At 35.3% G+C, this 24870-nt stretch overlaps 1 protein-coding gene across 5 annotated transcripts in view; it reads right to left on the bottom strand.

Annotated features, from left to right (window-relative positions):
* Nucleotides 1-3516: 3516 nt before the first annotated feature.
* Nucleotides 3517-24870, bottom strand: part of TTC8 (tetratricopeptide repeat domain 8) — a gene marked incomplete at both ends in the record, with an annotated part of 36155 nt that continues 14801 nt past the window's right edge. For 3 of the 5 annotated variants that reach the window (XM_079537806.1, XM_079537807.1, XM_079537809.1), the window contains 9 exons: nt 3517-3633; nt 5216-5299; nt 6580-6702; nt 7955-8129; nt 9836-9975; nt 11878-11988; nt 14442-14529; nt 16184-16269; nt 22226-22270. In XM_079537806.1, the coding sequence (XP_079393932.1) occupies nt 3517-3633; nt 5216-5299; nt 6580-6702; nt 7955-8129; nt 9836-9975; nt 11878-11988; nt 14442-14529; nt 16184-16269; nt 22226-22270 (969 nt within the window). The remainder of the gene's footprint in view (nt 3634-5215; nt 5300-6579; nt 6703-7954; nt 8130-9835; nt 9976-11877; nt 11989-14441; nt 14530-16183; nt 16270-22225; nt 22271-24870) is intronic. The other 2 variants (XM_079537808.1, XM_079537810.1) reach the window with 1 other exon arrangement.

Below are 24870 nucleotides of genomic sequence, written 5' to 3'. Positions count from 1 at the left end.
CTAGAGATGCATGTTATCTGTCTGAATCTGAGCATCAGTTTGGCATTTGCTTCATTCATCTTCTAAATCACAAAGAAATACCTAGTTTTTATTTCAAGAGAAAAGAGCATTTTCCATTCTACATCTACCTTCTGCTCACTTCCTTTTTTTTTTCTTTTTTTTTCTTCCAGTGGTGGCTGGGATATCAGTAAAATACTACTCTAGCCAGCAGAGCTCAGCAGTGCAGAATTTCATGTGTGCACACTTATCTGCAGGGAACTGTAAGTTCACAACAGTACTAAGCTTTTAATAAGTTCCAGCAACCACAAAAATTGTGTGAACTGAGTTTGTCCAGATCCTCTGAGGAAAGTTCACCCCTTAATTGATTCCACAGTGGTTTTGTATCTCATGTTGTGTATTACAGTGTGTTTGCACAGTCCTATTTGAAAGCATGGTAAATGGCAATTCTGAGCTTGGAATGAGGCAGAACAGGATGGCATCTCACCAAGTCTTTTACTCAGCTTATTCAGTGTCCTGGTAGGCATCTGCTTTTTCCCTACACTTACCTTGAAATGATTTTTGACCTGCATGTCAGACTGTCCAGTTTGGTCTTTGCTCAAGGGGCATAGCTGATACCTGCCAGTAAGTTTTCATGGCAACTTTTTCTTGCTGTTTGGATGGATGACGCATGTCCTAGCTTTGACAAGTAGGCTGGTATAAGAGATTCTTCTAAGCTCTATGTTTTTTGCTGCCCATGGTAGGGAAACAATTTATTTGGTCGAAAGTAACTGTCACAGATGGCATTCGCACACATTAGCATTGCTGGGGAAGGCAAAATGGCTGTGGTCCTACTGGTGTCAGGGCATGAAAAGTAGCCACTGGGTGAGGGGTGGATGGAAGGGAGCACGCAAATGAACACCCAATCACCTGTTAGAAGGAGGACAAACATACAGTAGTGGAAATGATTAAATATAAAATCTTTCACAGAAGGTACTATAGGTTTTTTAACATCAAAACTTGATACTGCTCTGGCAGGTAATCACTAAATACTCACAAATTGGGTTCATTAAAAAGAACAACTGGATTAGAAAATTTGGCCCAGGTGGTATCAGAGATCTGAGTGACCCAAATTCTCTAGCCTACAAGAACAGGAAACAATCAAAAGAAAAACAAGAGAGAGATAACAGGATAATTATTCAAAGTTTTAGAGTGACTGAACTGGCATGTATTGACAAACTGCTCTTATCCTTTCCAGTGTCATCTGAGACTGCTTTTTGCAGACACGATTCACACTTCAACAGTTTTGTGACTGCTGTTACAGCTTTGACATCCTGCAGAACAATCAAAATTCATTAATAATACTATTCCTTCATTATGAACTTTTAGGTGGATTCATCCATCAGAAAGATTCCAGTAACAGAGCTTGTCTAGAGACCAACTGGAATTGGTGTCAGCAACCATAAACTACGCAAACCTTTACTGTAGGTTTTACTTTACTACAAGGCTTTACTTTAATGATTTCATTCCAGACAGCACTGCTGTGGACATCATCTCTCCTGTAGTTTGAAAACTTGTGCTGTTTTCTTACACTCCAGTTTTTTTACTCCCAAGGGGCCTTATGAATGCTGGCTTGACACAGCTGAAGCTGTGCTACAGGTTAGATGAAAAATGATTTTTTGTATTACAGAAATGCTGCCTACAATATTAAGGTCACACCATCCTAACTTGATTCTACCACAGAGATGAATACAGATCGTGATGCACTGCGCTATGCTGTGTCATACTAAATTAACTGAGGGCAGTTTGCCCCAGGGCCTGCCGATTCATCTGCTCATCAGAGCTGGCGCTGAATTAACATCAAACAAAATCGAAAGATTCTTCCACAACAAACAGCCTGCTCATTCATCTGTTGTTTCTCTGCAGAGCTGTTCTTGTTACCATATTTGATTTAATTTGCACATGTGCTGGTTGTGGAAGAAATAATAAAAATACTGTCACGCACTTGCTTTGGGGTATGAAAGGACAACAAAAGAAATAGCTGCTGCCTTTTGGGGCAATCAAAACACACCATGTAAGGTGTATTTGGAAGGACTTGCAAATGCTGTACATTAAGGAGCTAAAAAGGTTTTAATCCTTACTTAGAAGTGCATGCATTTTAAATTAATTTACAAAAGAATCTCTTGCCATGTATTCCTTATCATATATTAACCTTTTCCCTTTCAAAATCCAGTATTTTGGATTGATATCAAGAGAATAATGATATCAGATCTATGTTCTGAGGAGTACTATTTGCTAAAATAAAGAGGTATTCAGCACATCAACTTGAGTAGTGATCACAGTAGGTGGAATCATATAAGCACCTATGAGGAACAAGTGAACTGTCACACAGTGGATTAAAAACTGAATTTCTATTACCAGTTTCAGTTCCAGTTCATGTAGAAATAATCTTATTTTACTCTGCAATTTTAAAAAATTTTTGAATGTCATATTATTAATTCAAAGTATTCTCAACAGTTGTATTTAAACTGCTAAGACAAACATTTTCTTTTCTGATAGCTTTGTAAGTTTAGCAGTGTCAACTGGAAAGACATAAGTACAGTGGATCAAAGGATGAAAGTTCCTTATAAATTCTTCCTCTTTAGCAAAAAGTAAAATCTTATTTAAATAATGACAAGTGGCAACTAAGGTTCTGTTTTAATTGGTTTCTGAGAATATTCTGACGGTACCAGGTGGGGGAGCACAGGTAACCACCCAATCAATGTTTTGTTCCCAACTGTTAATATGCACTTAGCAAGGTTCTTACATATCTTTTTCCCTCACTAAAATGAAGATTAAGCTCTCTCTTCTAAGTAGAGAGGAATACGTGTTTTGCTTAGTACTGCTTCTGCTGTATTTCAAACTGCTTTACAGCCTCTGACTCTTACTTTCAAGGTAATGAGGATGTAATTTTAACTTATGTAAGTAAAAGCGACAAACCATAGAAGCTGGAATTTATTTAAGTCATAAAGTACAACAAGGAATATAAGAACTTCTGTTTTGTCTCCATACCAAAAAACACAATTTTGCTTAGCGTAGGTTTAAAACTTAACACGCAGTAAGAAAATATAGAAAGTATACTATCAAAACCAAGTCTGGAGACTAGTTACGAAGCATACTTACTCTGTGAGGCTCAACAGATTGTCACACAAGAATATATAAAAACTCTCTTTTTCTGCAGAAAAGTCAGAAAAATGTCTTCAGAAATGTTTATTAATATTAAATACACACTTAGTTGTTAATAGATAACTATTTGAAAGTTTTCATACTGGCAACATCCTGCCGCTTCTGTGTTCTTGGTTGTATGTAAGTGAAACGTGTTCTAGCTGTGTTTTAAGATAATAGAAGCTAATGGACTCCCAAACCTTTCCTGCTACTCTAAATAGCATAGTGTTTGCAACAGGAATGGATTAAGTACAATTTACCTACTTTGAATAAAATGTATGGAACTTTAACTCTAGAGAACTTGAAGCAGATTTTACACGTTCAAAAAATATGTTATCAGAGCATAGCAAAGCGCTCTTTTAGTTGTTTGATGAGTTGTTGTGTATCAACGTGGCCTGGAAATGCTTCCTCTGACTTTTGAGCAGCCATGTAACTCCTCTGAAAATCTCCAATCTGTAAGATACACAAAATAATTTTGTAAGTACAAGCATGACAACACTTGCATCATACATTTTGTGCAGTACATTTCTAATACTCACAAATGTTTAAACGTAACCAGTTGGTCCTGAGTACGACCTCATACTTACTACAAGGGGTGAAGAGATAAAAGACAGAAGTGTGATTTATTTATTTATTTTTAATGGGAGGGGTGCATCGAAACAACTTCATATCCTACCTGACTTGGAGGAAAGACAACAGGGTACGCTATGCTCACTACTTAAAGTCAGAAGGAATAAAAAAGGGAAGACCTGATTTTAAATTTCATTAAAGTGCTGTCATAAATAGAGAAAGGAGTCAGGACTGGCACCTGCAAAGGTTGCAACCCCTTGTGACTTCCTGCTTCCTCACAGAGAGACAGGGATAGGATCAGAGAACTAATTAATTGTATGTTACTCCTTTGCTGTTTTTAGAACTGTTTGCACGTTGTTTCCAACTTTGTTTTTTTTTTTTTCCTTAAATAGCCAGCAGTTTTTTGGACAAGGGAAGTGCATGTAAGGACAGCATCTTAGAAAGTGAGTTCAGAAAAACAAACAAATGTTTGGGATCCCATCTAGAAGAAGTGATAGATTCTGGATGGAAAGTGAGACCCGAATTCGTTGCCTGTGTGTCAGTCTACACACAGCTTTGGTACATCAGTAATTCTCTGAAGAGAAGAAAAGCAGTCCAGGCCAGAGATTCCTGTCTTGTAAACCATCCCTTACACCGGATCTGTTATCACACTTCATTAACAGCTAGATGATCTTGCCATCTGTCTCCTCCTACAACCAATGCAGTTCTTCTGGGCAAAAAGATACATAACAACATTTGCAAACTAGGATTTACTCCTTAATCAGTAGTTACAGAATGCAATTATTATAAACAGCCTTCCATTTCACAATGACGATATGTTTACAAATTAATGAGTTATCCTCTCCTTGATGCATGTACTTAAGTATCTGTAGGAGTTGTGCTGCTACACAAACGGACTCATAACCGAATCTTAAAGTTGTAGGCTCCAGCCAAGGAGTATTTTTTTTCCAATTTTACAAAATTCTGGGACAAGTTTCTCTTTATTGGTGGTAATTCAGTGTCTGAGACCTCATTATGAATAAAATATCAGCACACAAAATTCAGTGGTCATAAATCTGAAGAACAGATATTCCCTTTGAGATCACTAAAATAGGAGTTTAATAACCAGGATTCCTTCAATAATTACTGATAAATCATTTGATACTCTATCAGTTCACATTCTGAAAGAGTCATTGACTGTAAAGACGTGGAATTATTAATGGATTGTTCATCTTCCAAACATATTTTTAGAATTACAGTTACTCTGTAGCTAGTTGGCTACTCTTAACAGGAAATATCTGAACGACTGCTTTTACAAACCTTCTGGGTATTAAAATGAAAATGTAACTTAAGTTTTATCTTGAGGTTATGCATTTTGGTTTTTTTTTATCCTACCTATTTAGAAAGAAAAAAAGTACTAACAATAAAAAAATCCTACCCCACAGAGGTTCAATTTTTAGACTTTAAGGATAGGAGAGAGCCTTACCTTCTCTGAGAGTACTGCAAAATTAAAGTGGGGCTCATACATATGAGGTGCTAAGTAAGAAGCAGTCTGCAGCAAAGCTCTTGCCTGGGTACAGAAAAAACCAAAAATGTTAAAAATCTGTGAGGGAAGGATCTAATGCAATCTTCATAATTCTTGAAAGAAATAATCTGGAGTTCTCTTTTACTGGGACTTAATAGACTCCCAAATGACCATGCGTTCTGTTTTGCTCAGCCTAAATTGCCCAAACATTTTGAAGAATACAGCAAATAGTTTCTCCCATGAAAGAAAGAAAGAAAGAAAGAAAGAAAAGGATCTTTGGGCCTAGGATGTACTTTTAAACAAATCACTGAGGAAATATGAAGCTGCAAAACTTGACTCTGATTAAGTACTGAATAATCTACTTGCTGGAGTCAGTCCTTTTTCTGACCAGCAAAACAATGTTAAAAACTAATAAAAAATTAAGTACCAGAGCATGCATTTTCATGCCATAAATTCAACAGAAAATTTGGATCAGATTCTGAACGCATTCACTATAGCATGGAGAATGTGGAAATATATCACATCTTTTAAATACAATGATATCTGTAAAGTGGAAAGGTAGAGAGCATAGAATTCATTAAGACTCCCTCAGTCCAGCAACTTTGAGCACATGCATGCAATAACATTGTGAAACAAAATAAATTAATAGACAAGCAAAATGTCTTCATATTCTTTTCTATACTTTTTGTTCTGAACGATCCTAATTTTTATTGATGCAAGAAGAAAAGTGAAAATTTTAAGCTGAAAAACAAAATACAAAACATTTGATTACAGTGTAAAGGCTCTCTATTCCTAGTTGTTAGCAATGACTTCTGCAATGAACACAAGTTCTACCTAGGATTTAAATGTCAGTAGTATGACTGAATACGAAACTGAAACCAAAACTGAACTTCATCTGAAATCATCCAGTGCTGGGCTCACTCCCATGGTGATCGCCAGCCTACCTGAATAAAGCTAACTTCAGAATGATTTGCTCTTAAAAATGTATTTTAAAAACTCATTTTATTATACTATATTGTAGCTCCCCAATGTCTACATGTACCCCCTCCCCCCCCCCCCGCCCCAAACAGTCTTGCTCCTAAGCAGAAAGGTTAAAATAGTCCACAGTAGTTCTAATAGTTCAACAAACAGATTCTATCTTCCACTGTATGCGTATAGAAGCATCCACTGATTGCTTTCAGCCAACTGTTTGCCAGTTACACAGCTAATTGCAATGTAACACAGCATACCCACTTGAGGTGAAATGAGCCACCAACTTTCCTGAAGTCTTCTAGTATAAGCAGGCCAGAGAAAGCCTTCTGCTTAGGTACGTTTTCAACACCAACCTGTTCAATGTGACCTTTTTGCATTTCCAGCACAGCCAAGTTGTTGTAAGCTTCTGCATAGTCGTTATTGTTGATTAAGGTCAGTTTGAAACACTGGTAAGCCAGATTCAGGTCTCCTATCCCCTAAAAGTAAGATTGCATTTTAATTTGTGAAAATACTGGAAACAACATGCATCTGTTTTGCTGTTTTGGTTATCTTTTTCATACATATGTACTACCATGAAGTGCAAATTACAATAAAAACATGCTGATGAGAACCATGTGTGCTTTCTTCCCAGATCATCTCATTTGTTTCTCATTCTTTATCCAGACAGCAATGTTCCTCTCCAGGACAAATTTCCATGCTTCAAGTGAGATTCAGTTCATCCAATTTAACTTTTAGATGGCAAGAGTATCATCTAAAGACCATACAATATGATACCTTTTATAACAAGGTAAGGAAAATAGAAGTGTCTCTAGGCAAAAAATCATTCTGCTTCTCAGTCTCTTCATGGATTAAAAAAAAGCCATATAAAGCTACTTAGTACAAGACAGAAAAAGGGAGATTAATCTCTTTGTATGGAGCCACTGCTTTAATGCTCTAGTTTTAGGACAAAACTGATACAGCATCAGGTTAAATCTTCTAAGTGAAAAATGCTGAAAAATACATGCATACTAATTCAGATTTTGGTGTTTTAGGCAGTATAAATTAATATGTTTATCCTAGTTACTCTGTAAAGAAGAAGAGCAGCTGAGTTTCTCTCTGACTTAACTTAAACAGTAATCAGCATTTGGACAGACCCTGTAAGGGAAAGCTAACAAAAACATTATTTAGTAACCCTATTCTGGGCAGATAAACAGATATCTAACACAACTTCTGGCAGAACATCCATAAAAATGGGCGCTTAATGCAAATTAATGCACAAACTTAACAAATTTTATTACATAATTACAAAATACTTCTGTTGCCTACCATAACAGGATAACATGCCTCCTCAGCTACCCACTGCTCAGCATTTTTTATGACCAGAAAATCAATCTAATGCTTTATGTCACATAAGTTACAGCCCAGAGAAAAATATCTTGAGTGCAATTTTTTTGTTGGACTAGCCCCCAAGGGCTGGGACGTACTGCAAATTTTCAGAAAGAATGGAAGGCTGAAGATGGTTGGGAAGGGAGTGTCTTTTAGCAGGAGTAAATTCTATTCTGTGATCATGTACAAAGCTTTCTTTGCCTCTTCTTGTCTCCTGAAATGCAAATAAACCCTTAGTTAAGTCTGTACTGTACTTTATTCATGACAATATCAGCTTTCATATTTCAAAGTAGGACAATGATTACTTCCAAGCTGTTTTCCAGTTTCTGTACTTTTTCAGAATGACTTTAGTGTTTTTCATACCACAGCCACATGTCCCAGGTTGTACCACACATCTGCTGTCTCCTCTTCATTTTCAGCCAAAAACAGCGCACGTTCAAATGAAGTTAGTGTCATATCATACTGCTGGGCATAGAAGCAACAGAGGCCCAGATTGTTAAAAAGCTGGTAGTTATAAACACCCATCTGCAGGAGCCGTCTAGATTGAAAGAAAATATTAATTTATTTTTAAGATCAATTTAAAATATGAGTCCTATTCTAAATGACAAAATTATCTTCTCCATACTCCCTATTCCAAAAGAGCATGGTAGCCATGTAAGTTAACTTTATTTTGTGCTCTCAGACAATTTTGTTATAGTCTAACAGTATGAGAACAGCTGAGCAACGGCCTGAACCTCTGATTGATCACCTGAGGTGAGCCATGAGTTGGCCAGAGGAGCACAGGTGAAGGCAATTCACCTGTGCTGCCGGAAGGGGTGGAGCCTGGCTAGAGCCTCCAAGACCCATTTAAGAGCTGGCAACCAGGGGGAAGGATCTCTTCTGGACATTTGCTCTGCTGGAATTTTGTAAGTGAGCCCAGGATAGGGGTAAGCTTTCTGTCTAATTCTCTTTTTGTTATCATAATCTGCTTTGCCTAACTCTCTTGTTTATTTTGTAGTTATAACGTCTTAATAGTCATTGATTATACACCGACAGTTGATTAAGTGGGTAGTGCATAGCATTTCTGGTTAGTGGAATTAGAGCTGTACAAAACAGTCTTCATGTAAATTAGATAAGTTGTGGTATTTTGACAGCATCACGTGATCTGACTTTACTTGAATGTTGTGTTGAGGGACATGGTTTAGTGGGAGCTATTGGGAATAGGTGAACAGTTGGACTGGATGATCTTTTAGGTCTTTTCCAACCTTGGTGATTCTATGATTCTACTGTAAAACAGAGCTGTACACAGGTTTTCTCCATTTCCTCTTTCTAGTCCCTTAACCTCAATCAGACCGTGATTTTCTCTAGCTACTCTTCATAACTCTTCAGACTTCAAATTTTTGTTTCATTCCTATCCTTCAACACCACTTTAATCAGTACCGCTGCATCTAGTATATGAACCTACACTGATCTTACTTCTGAAGCGTAAGTCAAGTTTTGATTCAAATTGATTTTATTTGTCTTCTAGATGTTTTATAGAGATGTTTTATAATATTCAGCTGATTAACATTTGTAGGGAAAACAGATATGCTAAGAGGGCTGCTGCTATTGGTATCACTGTGAGTTTCTAAACTTAAAGCATTAAGCAGCTCAGGTACATCAGACATGACACAGCAGTGCTTGTACCGCTTCAGTCTGCTCTTAGGCTTAGGAATATGAGTCAGACTCCTTTGCAATCTGGCTGTATTAAAATTAAAAAAAAAACAGGCATCATTTAAATGTCTTTTTATTACTTGCAGCAAAACACAAGGGAATCCCAGTCTACATTAAAGTAAGAGGTTTTGTGGTCACAACTACCTATGCCTTCAGGTAGAGTTTTTCAAAGCCCTCTCCTTCTCCAAAGGCTGAACAGGAAGCCCATATGCCTCCTGAAAGCAAATGAAGTTGAGAGTAAGGTACAGTGTTCTTAAACTGCCTCATATTGTGAGAGATCACTTCTGGTTTAATAATCAAGCAATCAGCGATTTAAATAACCTCTTGATACCTCTACAAGCTTCATGTGCAGCAATGAGAAATTCTTTGAGAGAGATGCAATTATCACTGGCAGAGAAGATATGTATATTAGTGAGCTGATTTTCTGGTGATCTTTGTCTAAAACTTTATCAGTGTCAATCTCTTAGCTGTTTTACTGTCAGTATTACAAAAGCCAACCCTATCAACCTTCTATGCATCCAGTTCCTCCTCCCTCCCCACAAGAATAGATACCTATAGAACCGCAGAGCTATCTCAGGCTGGTCTGAGTAAAAACGGTTACTGCCAATGCATGCTATTGCTTCCACGTGAGTATTGTCTTGTTTTAAGACCTCTTTATAGTACTCTGCAGCTGAAGATATATCATTCATTTCCTAAGTAAGAGGGAAAAATTGGATTAATTCTACTTTTATCAGCAATTTCTATAATAAAACTTACCAAAATGTCTATCTACTGAGTGCTTTATCTGTGTCCTGCACAGTACTTAATTGAGATTAATACTGTATGCTTTTACAGTTCACTAACTGTACAATGCTGAATCACTGATCAGCAACTTTTGAAGTGACACACATCCATGAGAAGAATGCATTTATCAATGCTGGCTGTACTTGTCATACTTCTATGTCATTGGTACAAAAAAGATATTTTTAAGGAAGAAAGATTGGCCATAAGCTCAGCATGTACAATGGGTATTTGCTAGCTTTTGTACAACACCTTAAGATACACAGTACTGTCCAGCCAATTTCCTAGTATGAAATAAAACAGAAAACTTATTTCTCCTGACAATGTCTCCATTATTTTCAATGTTTTTTAAGTCAACTCATGAATTGCTTTGAACATAAGTGAGAGTATAATTGTATGTGAAGAATTAATATATGCCTTTGAAAACAGGAATCGTGGATTTATTACCAAAACTTGGACTTGCTAGGATATGCCAGTTAAGAGAACTATATTTCACTTCAAAATACGCTTGGATATATGCTGGTTGGCAAATGAATCAGGGTGGATTCTTTGCTGTAAACATCACTGTTTCTGAGGAATGCAAGTCACCACAGGACCTTGTTCTATATTAGAAGAAAATAAAGTGGTTAAAAACACACTTTTGTGTTTAGAGAGGAATAGTTTCTACCTGTGTGCTGTAGATAGATTGTACTTTCAATCTGGAGAAAGAACAAACTTTTATTTAACCTTAGCAGCACATTTAGCCATTAAAAAAGTATTTCCTGCCACTAAAGGAAACAGTACCAAAGATGTCCCTGTACAAATAATGCTTTTTTAAAACCAAACAAGGTCCATAATTCTTTCTGCAATGAGAAAGTAGTGGCAGAGAAAAGTTCTGATTAAGATGCCTGATGCATATATTCCATTTATGATTGTGTAGCAAGAACAGCTCTCTGCTGCAGTACAAATCTTTGCTAATAAAGCTACAATCCTGCACTCAGGTGTCAGTGTAAAAACTATATCTTGTCAACTTCAGGCTTCTCTTTAATAATTCCTTAAAGGGTTATGCAATGTTATTTATATGGTTCTGCAAAATCATATCCATATTAAAAACTGTTTAACAATTCAGAAAGAAATGCCTCTAAAGTTATGCAGATATTTTCTTCCTTGCTGAAGGACAAAAAGGATTTAATATGAAAATGGATTAATGCTTAGGGGTTAGATGAAAATGATGAGAATAGGAAAGAATGCCAAATATGAATGTAGAAAAATGAACACTACGTGACTTTGTTTTAAACATTGGTTTGGGAATATAATCACTAAGTCCACTACTTAACATGAAGATACACATTTCAAAAATGCAAAATATGTGGTTACCAAGCTAAACTGAAACAACTACTTTAATCCTAATTAAAGTAACTAAGCATAACTAAGAAACATAACTAAGAAACATGTTCCAACTGTCCTCACTAGCTTAAGAAGTCAACTGTGACTTATGGGACAATAAAGACAACCCTTATCAGTAGTCTATCTATAGTAATCTATCTATCTAGGCCTACATACATGGACAACACCTGGAATGCTTGACTTAATGTGATTTTACTTCTGCAAATCTCAACAAGGAAAAATAGGATCTCACTGTTGTAATGAACCACTGAAATAAGTGTCCAAGACTCCCCCGACACTACTTTGGAATTTTAGATTATATTTTTGCATTAATGATACTGTAGATCAGTGTACTTAATTTCTGATGTCTTTACACTTACGTTCAGCTGTTGGCTCTTTTACTTGCTTGGGCTGCTAGCCTTGGCCACAATTACATATTGCATGCATACCTCGTAGATCCTGGCAATTCCACAAATAAGAGTCACTTCTCCTGAAAATCGTTCTAATCCTTGCTTGAAAAGGTTTACTGCTGTTACAGGCTGATCCAAACGCAAATACACCTAAGAAAATAAAGTGTATAAAAAAATTAAAATGTCCTCTTATACTGCTGTTCTACAAGGGAGGTTAAATGGAAGGAATGAATCCTCCCACATTAGCTGAGATTGTGGGTAATATTACAAAAATAAGGCAGCTAATACTGGATACAGATAAAATAGACTAGTTAATATATTAATATAATAGGCTAATTAAGATAATTAAATTTGAATGCATATCATTTAGACATTATTTATTAATCCAGACATTACCCTAAACTAAAAAATGTTATCACCATATCAAAATAACAAAACTTTGACACTGAGGTGCACGTATTACCTTATATATAGTTTTAAAAATGTATATTTGGGCTTGAAAGTACTGCATATTCAAGTTGATAGTGCTGAAATAACAAAATATTTTACTTGGTCTAATTAGACTGCACTGCACCAGGCAGTGATGCTGTCAAATTTTCTTACTGCTCTGCCAGCTTTTCCTTTCATAAATAATAAAATCCCTTAGCAGCAAGAAGGCATTTCAGTCCTTGTAATTTTGGCTTCTATGCTGATTATGACCACATGTGATGTGGATAACTTTGTGTGATAATTAGATAGAGGACATCAATGTGTTGATAGGGGCCACCTCTGCAGCAGTCTGAGAGTACAAATCTAAAGCCTTACTGTTGCGGGGTATCTTAAAAAGCAGCTACAGCAAAGGAAACCCTCCTCACTCACCTACTTTGAGAAACTAGATGACTACAGTGACTTATCTGTCTCCCACTGAGTGGAAAAGTGTTTTCAGTGCTCCTGATGGAAAAATATCACATTTAATAATGCTACTTGACATACCTGAAATTTTAGTAAGCTGGAAGTTTTGTTTATTTGTTTGCATGTTTGGGTTTTGTCCTAATCTAGCTATGAAGCTATCTTCATATTCTTAGAATAAGAACTGTTAAAAAGAGGAGATAAACTCTGTAAGATATGTTCCTTTTAAAAAATCTTTTTATCTTTGTTTATGAAATACGTTTTATCTCTTACCCAGGTATAAAACCCCTATTCCCAGCCAGTCTGGGTCATGAAATACTTTGTAACTTCTCAACAATCTTGACTTGTTTTAAGGGTCTTTACTTTTTCAGTTTTCTTTCAATCTTTTAATCTTTCTTTCATAAATTACATTTCAAAGGAGAGTTAGCTTTCAGGAAAACTTAAAATAGAACTAACAAACTCTTGCTAACTGTTGTAGAGAACGTAACAAGAAAACTAATAGGGAGTGCGGTATTGGTCAGTTTACACCGAACTTGAGGTAATCCTATTACTTTTTAATGGCTGCTTAACTCAAGATTTATTTTTTCAGTATTGTCAGATCAAGATACAATTCAGTGTCCTACTCTATTGCCTGTCCACCCAGTCACTAACTCGTTGTGTGATGCCTTCCACTTGAGATAGCTGGTCTATGGAGTGGGAAGTAGAAGTTCAAACCTGCTCTTACATGAGCTAGTGGTGAGAAATAGCTGTACACATCTCCCATCATAAATCACTGTTTGTTAGTCCAATCCAATGTTACTTGGATCATTCTCTGTAGATAATGTATTTTACAGAGTGACTCCTGTTAGTGATACAATTCTAAAATGACTAAGCTCAATGAATAAACTAACTCAAACTGCTGTGTTGAAGATACATCTTCAGATATAAATGGTAATTTACATACTAAAAGTAAACAGCTCAAGAAATACAAAGGTACAGCAAATATCATAATATGAATATCTAAATTATCTACTGCTAATGAGGATTTTTGGATAGATTTGAGACAGTTGCCTTGACAAGAGCTGACAGCAAAACTGATTTCATCTCTTTTTAGGACTAGAGGAAGAAAAATGCAGGTTTAGTTTCTCAGAAGCAATCTCACTTTGAATGTCTTGGAAAATTGTTACAAGTCTGATGTTTGTGAGATCTGCAAGTAAGTAATTCTGAGGCTCAGCTGTGCTATTTGCTTTCTTAAGGATTTTAATGCCTTTATTTAAGCAGAACATTCTCTGCTTCAAGGTCTCTGACTGCCTTCTTTAAGCTCAGTTTGTTTTGATTTTGCTTGTGAAACTATGATTTTGATCTTCACTCTTCACTTACTGATTTATTCCATTAGTTTCCTAGGAGACCGTGGATAGCTACACTATTCCTCATACTGAAACTCCAATAATTATTTAGCTGTGTAGTCCTCACTGGACTTTAGAGCAAAGAACAGAGTAAGGTACCAGAAAGGATTTTTTTTTTTTTTTTTCACAAAATCTGGAAGGTTCAAAATCTTTTTTCAAACTATAGATTTCAATTTCAACTGCAAGCATCTTTTATCTCACATCTATGTGGAGATCAGACACTATAAACTCAATGGTGTTATCAAGCTCAATACTCAGCTTTTCTGGTGTATGGACTTCTCCGAGATAAGTTGGGATTTCAATTCACCCTGAAATAAGCAAATGACTTACTTTTGCCAAATACAAGATTGTATCAACCATGTCCTGCTGCTTGAGAGCTGACCTGAATTGTTTTTCAGCTTCTCGATACAATCCTAACCTAAAGAGACAACAGAGAGATGTAGAAGGTTGAGGGTTTTTTTGTTTTTCTTTTTTAAATAAAAGCTTATTAATTAATGAAGCATAAACCAAAAAGGAATTGCCCAAAACCATACTTTAAGGTCACGCAAACAAAACTTATGCTGTTGAATACATTGAGATTATAAAGACAAACATTTAACATTATGAAAAAGACAAATTCATGACATCACAATTCTATGGAAGACAACAACAAGTGATCCTGGTTGTCTGATGTAAGTGCACCTTGAATGACTAAAAAATATTTTTGACAATGTATGAAGTTAACATTCTTTTAATATTAGTAATTCATTGTTCTGTCTTGAAAAAACATAACAAAAAACATAGATATTCATGTCATGAAAATTAATATTACTAAATTAGAACATTATCCATCTATTTTCATCTACGGTCACTGTATGTTTCCCAGCGAATACAGAGAACCTTACTTAGCATTTTTAATCTTACTAACAATAGTTCTCTCTTCTCATTTATGTAAATACTCTTAAAAATAATGCATAGTCCCATGTGAAATCTACTGCTGTATAAATAGCAGTGGAGACTTCTGCTACTTTGGATAGATAATAGAAAGGGCAGTAGAGGACATTGCTTGTTGTTTTTTTTACACGTTTGCAGAGGAACGTGAGAATTTCTGGGTCTTGTACAAGTCCCCAGATGGCAATTTAGTCTGGCTGTATATTGATAATAATAACAGTATAATAACACTGTTTCTGGTTTCTGTCTTCTGGAACAAACATAACAGTGGCCCAGTCTTCTCAGCTGTCATCATCTCATTATAATCCTGCGTTTCTACTCCTTGGGTCTTCTTCCCCAGTACAAAGCTGTCTTCTTTAACTGTTATTTCTTTCATCACCCACAATCACTCTATTTACATTTGCTCTCCTTAAGCTTTCTTTCAAAATATTTCAAAATGTTTTTCAGCTTGTCTTCTGGAAGCATAGCCACAGCTTCTTTGCCCTGGCAAGTTCCCTTACTCTCCCAGTTCCTCATCAGCAAACACTTTCTCCTAAAAATAATAAAACATCTGTTGCTGATATTAAAAATCTTTAACATGCAGTGAATAACAAAAAAAAAAAAAGCTGTATTGTAAGCTGCACCACAGCTTTGACTTCAGTTCATGCAAATCACTTGCTTTCTCTTGGGGGAGGGCATGTGCCAGTGTTGCTGTGTGCCAGCTGTTCCTGTGTGCCAGCTCTGAGGCCTTGCACCTTTGGAACTGCCTGGTATTCCTCAGGTAATGCATCTCTGGCAGACACCGGTTAACCTCGATATTTCATTTTTTATTAATTTATCAATCTGAAAATCTCATTGCCAGATATATTTCTCAAGCCAATATTCTCACGTTCATTCTGTTAACAGTAGTTTTGTTTATTTATTGACTCTTCAAACAATGACTTCAAAAATCTTTAATGAAGTTGAAGCTGCAAATAATTTAGTTATTTAAAGGTACTCAATATTGGCTCTTTTACCTTCAGTAGCAGACCATAATCTCCTTGTATTAAAGAACAGACCTTTCTAACTAAAAACCACTGAACTATTTTTGACTCTTCAGCACACAGCAGCTCAGGTCCTGCACTTTCACTCACTGAGCACTGAAGCAATGAACAACGGCTTACCTATAGAAGCACTTCCCAATTTGGACTTTCCACCACCAGTCCTTGAATTGTGCATGTTCAGTGGCAAGGGCTGCCAAATCTAGAGCCTTCCAAAACAAACCCATCATCTTAACATTAATATCTTCAATGTTTACATAGAGAAAAAGAAAACAACGTAACTTTTCTAAAGAGAAAACAAACAGTCCTGGTAAACCTGAGGTGAGTGCACAGATTTGTTTTCTATTTTTACAGTTTGTTGCATAAAGTAGCTAAAAGGACAACTTTTTTCCTAATAGTTTCTGGTAGTGCAAGGAGAAAATACAAAATTAATTTGATTGGAGTCCTAAATTGCAGCTTCAGAACTCCAGACTTCCCTTCTTGGTTCATGATAAGTTGTTGAAAACAAGTAGAAATGTACTAAAGAAATTATTTTGCCAGTTTGAAATACTACAAAAATTGTCATCTAATTACTAATTCAGGATGCCTCCACTTCTTGGAACTCTCAGATTATGTAAATAATTACACAATAGTAAAAACAGACAAATAGTCTCACGAAATAGCTACTGATAAAGTGGAACTCTAGGATCTCTTCTACCTGGTATACTGGAAACACAGGTAGACTAATCAATGTGCTGTCATTGGCCATCATAGACAGAATCTGTGGCTTTTTGTGTTTTAGCTATCATTTCTACATTTCTCTTAAACTGATGTTTTCTGTACCAAAAGCTACCAAAAAGCAAATATTATATTTATTTATCCAAAATTCCAGTTTTACCGAGAATATATCAAGGTAACACAATGTCCTGTTTGTCTTAGGAATAGTCTTAAAAGCTTTAAAGCATAAAGAAATATAATGAAGAAATTATTTTCTCTGTTTTAATGAGCATTTTATAGATCACAGAGATAAGGACCTAGATGTCTCTTACAAATGTAGAAGAATTCTGTGCACTGCTCAACTTGTTGCACAGAAAGCAATAGTTTCCAGGAAAAAATGTCAAATACTTGAAATATGACAGAGTCTAATTTAGTGACACCTGCCTTTGGGCTTGATTCCTGTTTTTTTTTGCTAGCTGAGGCTGAAGTAATCAACAAAGAGTGGCAAAGTCAGTGGAACTGCATAAACTTAAACATGTTGCTCTCTCTTGCCTCTGTGAAAAAGAATATTTTTTGTAGCAATTTGGTTTAAGGATTTGCTCTGATAATGTCCTCGAGCTGAGAGACAGTTGTCAATCTCAGCTTCTGTGACAGGAGTGAGAAAACTGAGGAAGGCTTACACCCCTGAAGTCACCATTTGTTTCAGGTATGTGGAATCCTAGAAGCCCTCGGATGGCAGAGGTTATCTTTGCTGCCTTCTGTTTCTTAATAGCTTTGCAAATTGCACAACAGGACTCCTGGACTACAGCTACATAGGGGAAAAACTTGCTTCAAGAAAAAAATCACACTTCCTTTCTAGACAAATACTTCAAACTGAAGGTATATAAGCAATTCTATACTGGTATGCTTCACTGGGAAAATTCTGGAAAGCAGCTGAGATTTCAAATTGGTAAAGAATGTGTGCATCTGTCAGATACCACACCTCTTTCAAACAGGCCACAAGCAGTCACATAAAAGAATTAAGGATCATTCTATAAATAACATACTTTAAAGAGCCTTCCTTAGAGCACTCTGGTGACAAGGATTCAAAAAGAAGGCCTGAATTTCAAACAGCCATCCCTTCTGTAGCTACACATTCAGCTTTCTTTCTGGTACCCTAATTATTTCTGAAAACTATTTTATGCAAGGCTAACAATTCTGGCTGCTATTGGAAAGTAGGAACTAAGACTGCTTCAGGCATAGTAGAACATAACAAGAGTACTTTTGCTGTTAGTGCAGATCTTGGAATCTTACTGTGATCTTATTAAGAGCATCAAGAAACAAAGCACAACTTTATTCTGAAATTAGTTTCTGAAACTCAGTAAGTCCTGTTTTTATATTTTTCTGTTAAGGAAATGAGAAAGGAGTAGGAATATCCTATTCCTGATCTTTTACATGTAATCACAAAACCCACAAATATTATCAACATTTCTGCAGTGTTTGCCCAAAAAGTCTTCATGCATATCAGCATCAGATTCCTGCACACCAGTAGTTAAGAATTTCTGATGGTATTACAATGAATTCTTTTGACAATGTGGCCTTTGAAATGTTAGTTTGTTAAAACAAACTTTCAAAATATTTGAACTTCATTCTGATACAAACTTCTTTTTCAATCACACAGTTTAGGTACAAATCAATGTTCAAACTGCACAGCACATTCATTTAAAAACTATAATAACAGTACTAAGTGTTCAAAGCGTCCTGCAGCCCTGTGTATTGCTGAGTATTGGTACAGTCATAGTAATATCTCATAGAGAAAGACAGTGAAGACTGTAGATTGACAGATACTGTTACCTACTTTCAAGGATTTTTACTTGTAATGTAGCGGGGAAAAAAAAAAAAGAAAAAAAGGATTGTGAAATAGTTTTAATTAATTTTAAGATAGAGTTACAAACTAGTATATATCATCTGGGAATACTGGTCAGCTGAGACTGTGACTCTTAGAACATTTAGCATATTTATTCCTTATATGCAGGAGTCTCTATCATCAACAGCCTTAATCCTGGGAGGTCTTTCATGCTATATTTAGCATGATTCTGAGACTTTTTTTAAAGTCTAAATTTAAGACTCAATTTGTTTTTTTAACAATTACTCTCCTTAACTAAACTGTGCTATATTACCACAGTCCTACAAGCTGTATTATATTATGTATGTGTTATACTGTGGTACTGCAAAATTAAATCAGTAAACATATATTTATTTCAAACTCGGTTATTTCATTCTTGGCATTGTGCACGCACCAAGAAATTACATACATGGAAACAATAGGAGGCATCTATTGCTTCTTTAACATGATGTTGGATAGAAACAATTCTCCCAGCAACTGTTATTGACTAAATTTTTACATACAGGCAAGCTGACACACGATAATCTAGAAAACAGCTGAGTAAATGACATCAACCATGGTTCATTTAAAACAATTTATTTGGATGAGTGTCTTCTGAAATTCTGTGGTTTGTAGATCTTACATAATTCCATTATAAATAGATTTGTATTGAAGTGTATAAACTTCAAATTATTATAAAGAACAAGAGTGCATCACGGGTTTTTATTTCTGGACCCAAGGACATATCGTACATTCTTTGTTCTGCCTCAAGTCAAAATATGTGGCTTTCATCATCTACCTACAAACTGTGGTAGGATACAATGTCATGGACTACTGTTGAAATAAGTAGAAACTCAACTATTTCTGGTCAAGTCTTTTCAACTGCTCTGCTCTTACGGCACACAGACCATAAAATGGCATTTAGAAATACTCAAGGAATATAGAAAGTGTATGTCTTCAAAACAGAACAAGTAAAGAACAATAATGGATAGGGTAATAGGAGTTTCTTCAGATAAGTATTAGTATTAGAAGTATTAGTATTTCATTAAGGTAGACGAAAGAATTTTTGAGTGCATTTCCACATGCCGAATAAGCTCCCTGCTCTTCTTCCTTCCCCCACGTTATGACAATTGATAGATTACAGATATATTTACCGTTAATTTAAACTGATTTCTTAACGTTATTTGTGTGGTTGAATGCACGCTGATTAATGATATTCCCAACTGAAATTGCCACGACGTTTTTTTTCTTTCTATAGACTGGTTGAATACTAAACAGAAGCAAAGTAATAGAACTGCTGCCATTGCTTTTAAAATAATAATGCAGGTGAAAACACACTGTTTCAGATCAGCAGGGTGATGAAGGAACATATACCCTCACTGTTACTTTTGTGTTTTATTTGTAAAACTGCAGGAAATCATCTTTAAATTCTATCCATGCAGATAGATTGCTAGTAGAGGCTCTTCCATCAGTGCAGTCACACTGAGCCAATTTCCCAGGGTTTGATCTAAGCCCTTTCCAAGCTTTTTCTTCTCATCTTATGCAGAAAGCTGTTTTTTCCAAAGATGCAAGAAATATAACTGAATGCTGCATGGTCAAGTCAGATTCCAGTCAACTTTTAAACCATTAACATGTCTACTGAATCCAAAATGATCACAGTCTTTTCAGGGAGAAGGGAGAAAACGAATCAGTGAAATGTTTTTGTTAGCAAGGGTGAATAAACAGTGACACAGCTGAGTTAAAGCAGAAATTATTTACTTTTCAGTTCATGAAAATTTCACACGGATGAGATTCAAAAGGAAGGAAGGACAGCTTGGAGAACTGAACTGCATTGAAAATAGTAGAGAAGAAAGAGCAGAACAAAAGATAAATAGATTCAAGCATGAGTAAGCAAACTGAACAGTCCCAAAAAAACTTTAGTAAAAGCCATTGCAAACTAAAGGCACCTTGTACTGTGAACTAAGACATATTTTTTTTTCATGGGCAAAATGCTATCATTAACCAAAAGTGTCAAGCCCTCTATCATTATACAATAAATAGTGGTGACTAAGCAACACCAACACTTCTTTGTTTTAAGATTTACTGAAGTGGCTAGGGTGCATATAAAATCACAGTCAAAACTTTTCTTATAAGTCAGTCAGTAATCCTGGACTCTCAGCAGAGATTTCAAAGCACATGCAGTAGAATTCTTGTAAGAGCATTTTTTTTTTTGGAGCGCTTGAAGATTACTCGCATTATATGAAATTATCTGACCAGACTAATGATCCTTCAAGTATGGGTTACGTTCTGTGACCAATTCTTAGTGAACAGAGTTCCAAGTAACAAACAAAGAGCGTTCCAATTATTAGAGGCATAAAAAACAGGCCCTTGATGTTGATTATGAGAACATGTAAATGCTAACTGCAGTTTCTCTCTGATGTATCTGACAATTGCACTTACTGGTTCAACCATATTTTGGATTAACAGTGCACTGCAATTCAATCCTCTTAGAAAAATGCTATGCAATAAATTGACAGTGTACCACTAGAATCATTTGATACTAGATTAAAAGCTCCACGTAGCAGTACAGTTGGAATTGATTCTGATCTGCGCTGTCAACAACTGAATATATTTATGTGTTATTAATTGTGGAAAATGACAGTATCAAAGATGTAGCATTGGTGTTTAACTTCATATCTAATTACACACCAGTTAGGAGTCCAGCAGAATGCACTACTGACACTAGCAATTCTCTGATAGAAACTTCAAGCAGAAATTTTGATTCTATCTCAACTCGATACATATATCCAATAGAGTACGGAAATATTCTGACACTTTATTTATTCAGTAAACTAATTATTTCCCTGGATGAGCTGCCAAAAAAAATCTGCAACCTTTATTTCTGAAAGCTTAAACAAAGCTTAAATTTGTACTCAAATTTGATCTTCCAACTCAGTGGAACAACATATGAAGAACAGCAGAAGAAAAATTTTGAACAGCAAACTATGTCATTAGGAAAACTTGTGGAGAAAATATGTTATAGACAATGGTATGGACAATATACTCTTTCCCGTGAGACTACAGAATATCTCAATGCTATGGAATTACATTTCTAAAAGTGTCCAAACTTCTTTTGATATTTTATTTTTCTGTAGTTAATACATTTCATTTCCACCCACTCAAATGCATAAGCAACAATCTCAGTGGCTTGAGATGTCAAACAATGCTCATGACAATAACTAGCTACTTGACCTTCACCTTCTTCTTGTAATAGGCTATGTCCTATCACTTAATGTCAGGCCTTGAATGCTCTGAATCTTCTAGACAGTTCAATAACCTGATGTGTACTACTGCTCAGACTCCAGTAAATTCTGTAAATGTGAAATCATTAAGTATGGGAATCTTACCATATTGATAGATAAGGGATCTACTTTTACAGTATTAGAATATTTTGCTTTTCAAAAAAAAAAAAAAAGAAAAGGGAATAATCAATATCTTGGTATTTGCACTTCTGTATTAAGACATGATGCACTACCTGGATCCTCAATTTAATAGAATAGAATACTAAAAGAAATAACGGAATGATACTTAATAAAAACTGAAAATGGAATATATGAATTACTCACATTTTTAACGTCATTTTCATGGTGAAAAATATATTCAAACAGTGCCTGTCAGAAGAATATTTAAAACAGTTATATTTGAAGGTGAAAAATAGTAAATGTTATCTAAAAGTAATTCAGAATCTTGATTACATCCGGTAGAAAATAATTCTTTGTGCAAGCAGTTATATTTATACATTTCAGCAGCTGAAATATACATTTCACTAAAACCTGAACGGACAGAATCTGTTGATGTGCTACATTGTTATTACAGGAAATTAATTTAACTTGATCCAAGAGATTAGCGTTTTTAAGCTTTGGTCCTTAAAACTAAAAGTAAAGCTGAGCATTACATGTCTTAAGAAAAAAAAAACCAAAACAATCTATAAGCTACGAAATTTGGGGATCTGTAAAAGAAAAAATGCCTTTTTATTCATAAATGATAAATGCTAACGATATTGCGTTTCTGAAATTCATACACACCATAATCATAACAAAGCTTAAAATAGTAACATGTTTCCTGTGCTATGCTAACTGCTAGTAATACTACAACAATTGCATTTTTGCTTAGTTTTTGATTAGCCCCTTACAAAACTAAATGGCTAGTACTACCTTCTAGCTGTTCTAAACTGGAATACTAAGAAATACATAGCAGCTAACAGAGTTGGTATTTAAAGTGAATATAATGATGTTGGAAGAAACTAGATTTCTAAAGGGAGTCTTGAAGCCAGAAATGTAGTAAGACAGTAATGGCTGAATAGTGTGATTTTTTTGGAAAATTGACCCTTCTGACCATGCAAATCTCAGGTCTTAATTGCTGCTCATAGTATCCATTAAAACAAAAACCTAAACTTCCCTAGATGAAAATGTTAGCCCAGATCCACCTTCAGGAAACTAGAAAACTACAAATAAGTTGTCCTGTCTGGTGAGGAAGTAAACCACAACTTTTCTTCTGTTCAGAAATGCATCTGCACAGATGAACAAATAAAGTAAAGAATGATTACTAAAAATGCATTTACAGGAAAATTAGAATAGACATTTATTTATAAGGTAAATAGAAGTGAAAATAGCAAAAGAATGGAAAACTAAGAAGGAGTAGCACACCTCCTCTACTAGTTCAATAATAAGGAAAAAAATCAGCAAGAGTAAATCTAAAAGTGATTAAGATGGTATTTTCTTGGATGGCCAGCATGAGGAATTTACTGTGGCTATCTATCTATATACATGACCTTCAAAAGGATTTAAATGACTCTACATTTACGTAGATAAAAATAACTAGAATTATCTTAGTAATTCTATTAAAAAACCAAAAGCTAAAGAAGATAAAACTTCCTGTTTCCTAGCAGCAACCAACTGCTAACAGAGAATTAATAGCAGTTCTCTCTGGGGACAGGTGATAAGTCCTACATCTAATATAGTGTTTCCTGCAATAGTCCTTCACAGGGCTGATGCTAGCTACAGGCAGAGACAAGTGACTTAGCAAACTTTGTCCATTCCTTTATATTTCAAAAACAAGCAGGACATAGCCAAGCAATTTAAAAATAGATATTCTAATTTTAAAAGAGATGATGCACACACTTTCCAAACATAAGGAAGAAGTATATAGGAGAAGTAAATACCAACATGAATACAAAAAGTAGCTATGTGAATTTAAGAACTGTAGGATTTTTTGTTATCTTGCACCTCAGAGAAGTGACAGCTCAAAGAGTTTTAAAACTTCAATGATACTAAACACAAAAGTACAGTCTGTAGTCTCACCTCCTTGCTTTAGCTTTAGCCTTAATGCTGTCTTATTCTGTTAAAAAAAAGTTATAAATCCATGTAGATCCAAATTTAAACTCAGATCTTACATTCTATGTGAAACATTAATGTCACAATGTATTAGCTTTGTAATACTGACAAGTACACTTGCTGCCTATGGATGTTTCCATGAGGACTGCTGATTTATATTTTTTGGCTTAAGCTTCTTTTCACATGAAATTGAAGGACAGAGTTACTCCATCTTCCCAGAAAATGCCAATTAAAAAATTGTTAAAAATATCTGCTTTGCATTCTTGAGAGCTGTTGCCAAGAATAAATACTTTGTCTGAAAGTTAACCTACCTACTTAAATAGTATATACATTTATCAAAGAAAAAATAAAACCTAGCTGTCTTTAAGAAGATCTAAGCTTAATTTCCTAGAGATGTATCTTGTGTTCCTTAATCCTTCCAGGTTTCTTACATTCTCCCTATTTTATAAACTCTAGTGGGTTAAGAATAATATGTGTGCTGAGTGATTGCTAACAAGAGCATAACTGAACAAAAGACCTGCAGTTTCTTCCAAAATGAAAAAGAACTGGCTTGTAGTTGCCTGCAGTGGATATGATAGTTTGCAAGTCTTTCATTATTTAGCAAGACTAGAAATTACTATCTAAATCAAGTTTTAAAAAGCAGCTTGAGAAAGCAAATGAATTGCTAACCACATATGAAAACATATTAACTAATGTTTTAGAATGGGGAAGCTAACTTAGGAGTATTCTGCTGTGTTTTTTTCCTCTTGACACTTTTTTTATATTTTTAATTTCAAGCCTGCTAACCACTGCCAGAGCATAAAAGATAAGTAAGATACAATTTTTCTCAATTTTACATCTTGAACACAGTTCTTCATTGTTTCTGTGCCCAATCCCAT

The sequence above is a fragment of the Tetrao urogallus genome, assembly GCF_951394365.1.
Source record: "Tetrao urogallus genome assembly, chromosome: 6".
NCBI lineage: Eukaryota > Metazoa > Chordata > Aves > Galliformes > Phasianidae > Tetrao > Tetrao urogallus.
This window is presented reverse-complemented; position numbering and strand designations above follow the sequence as displayed.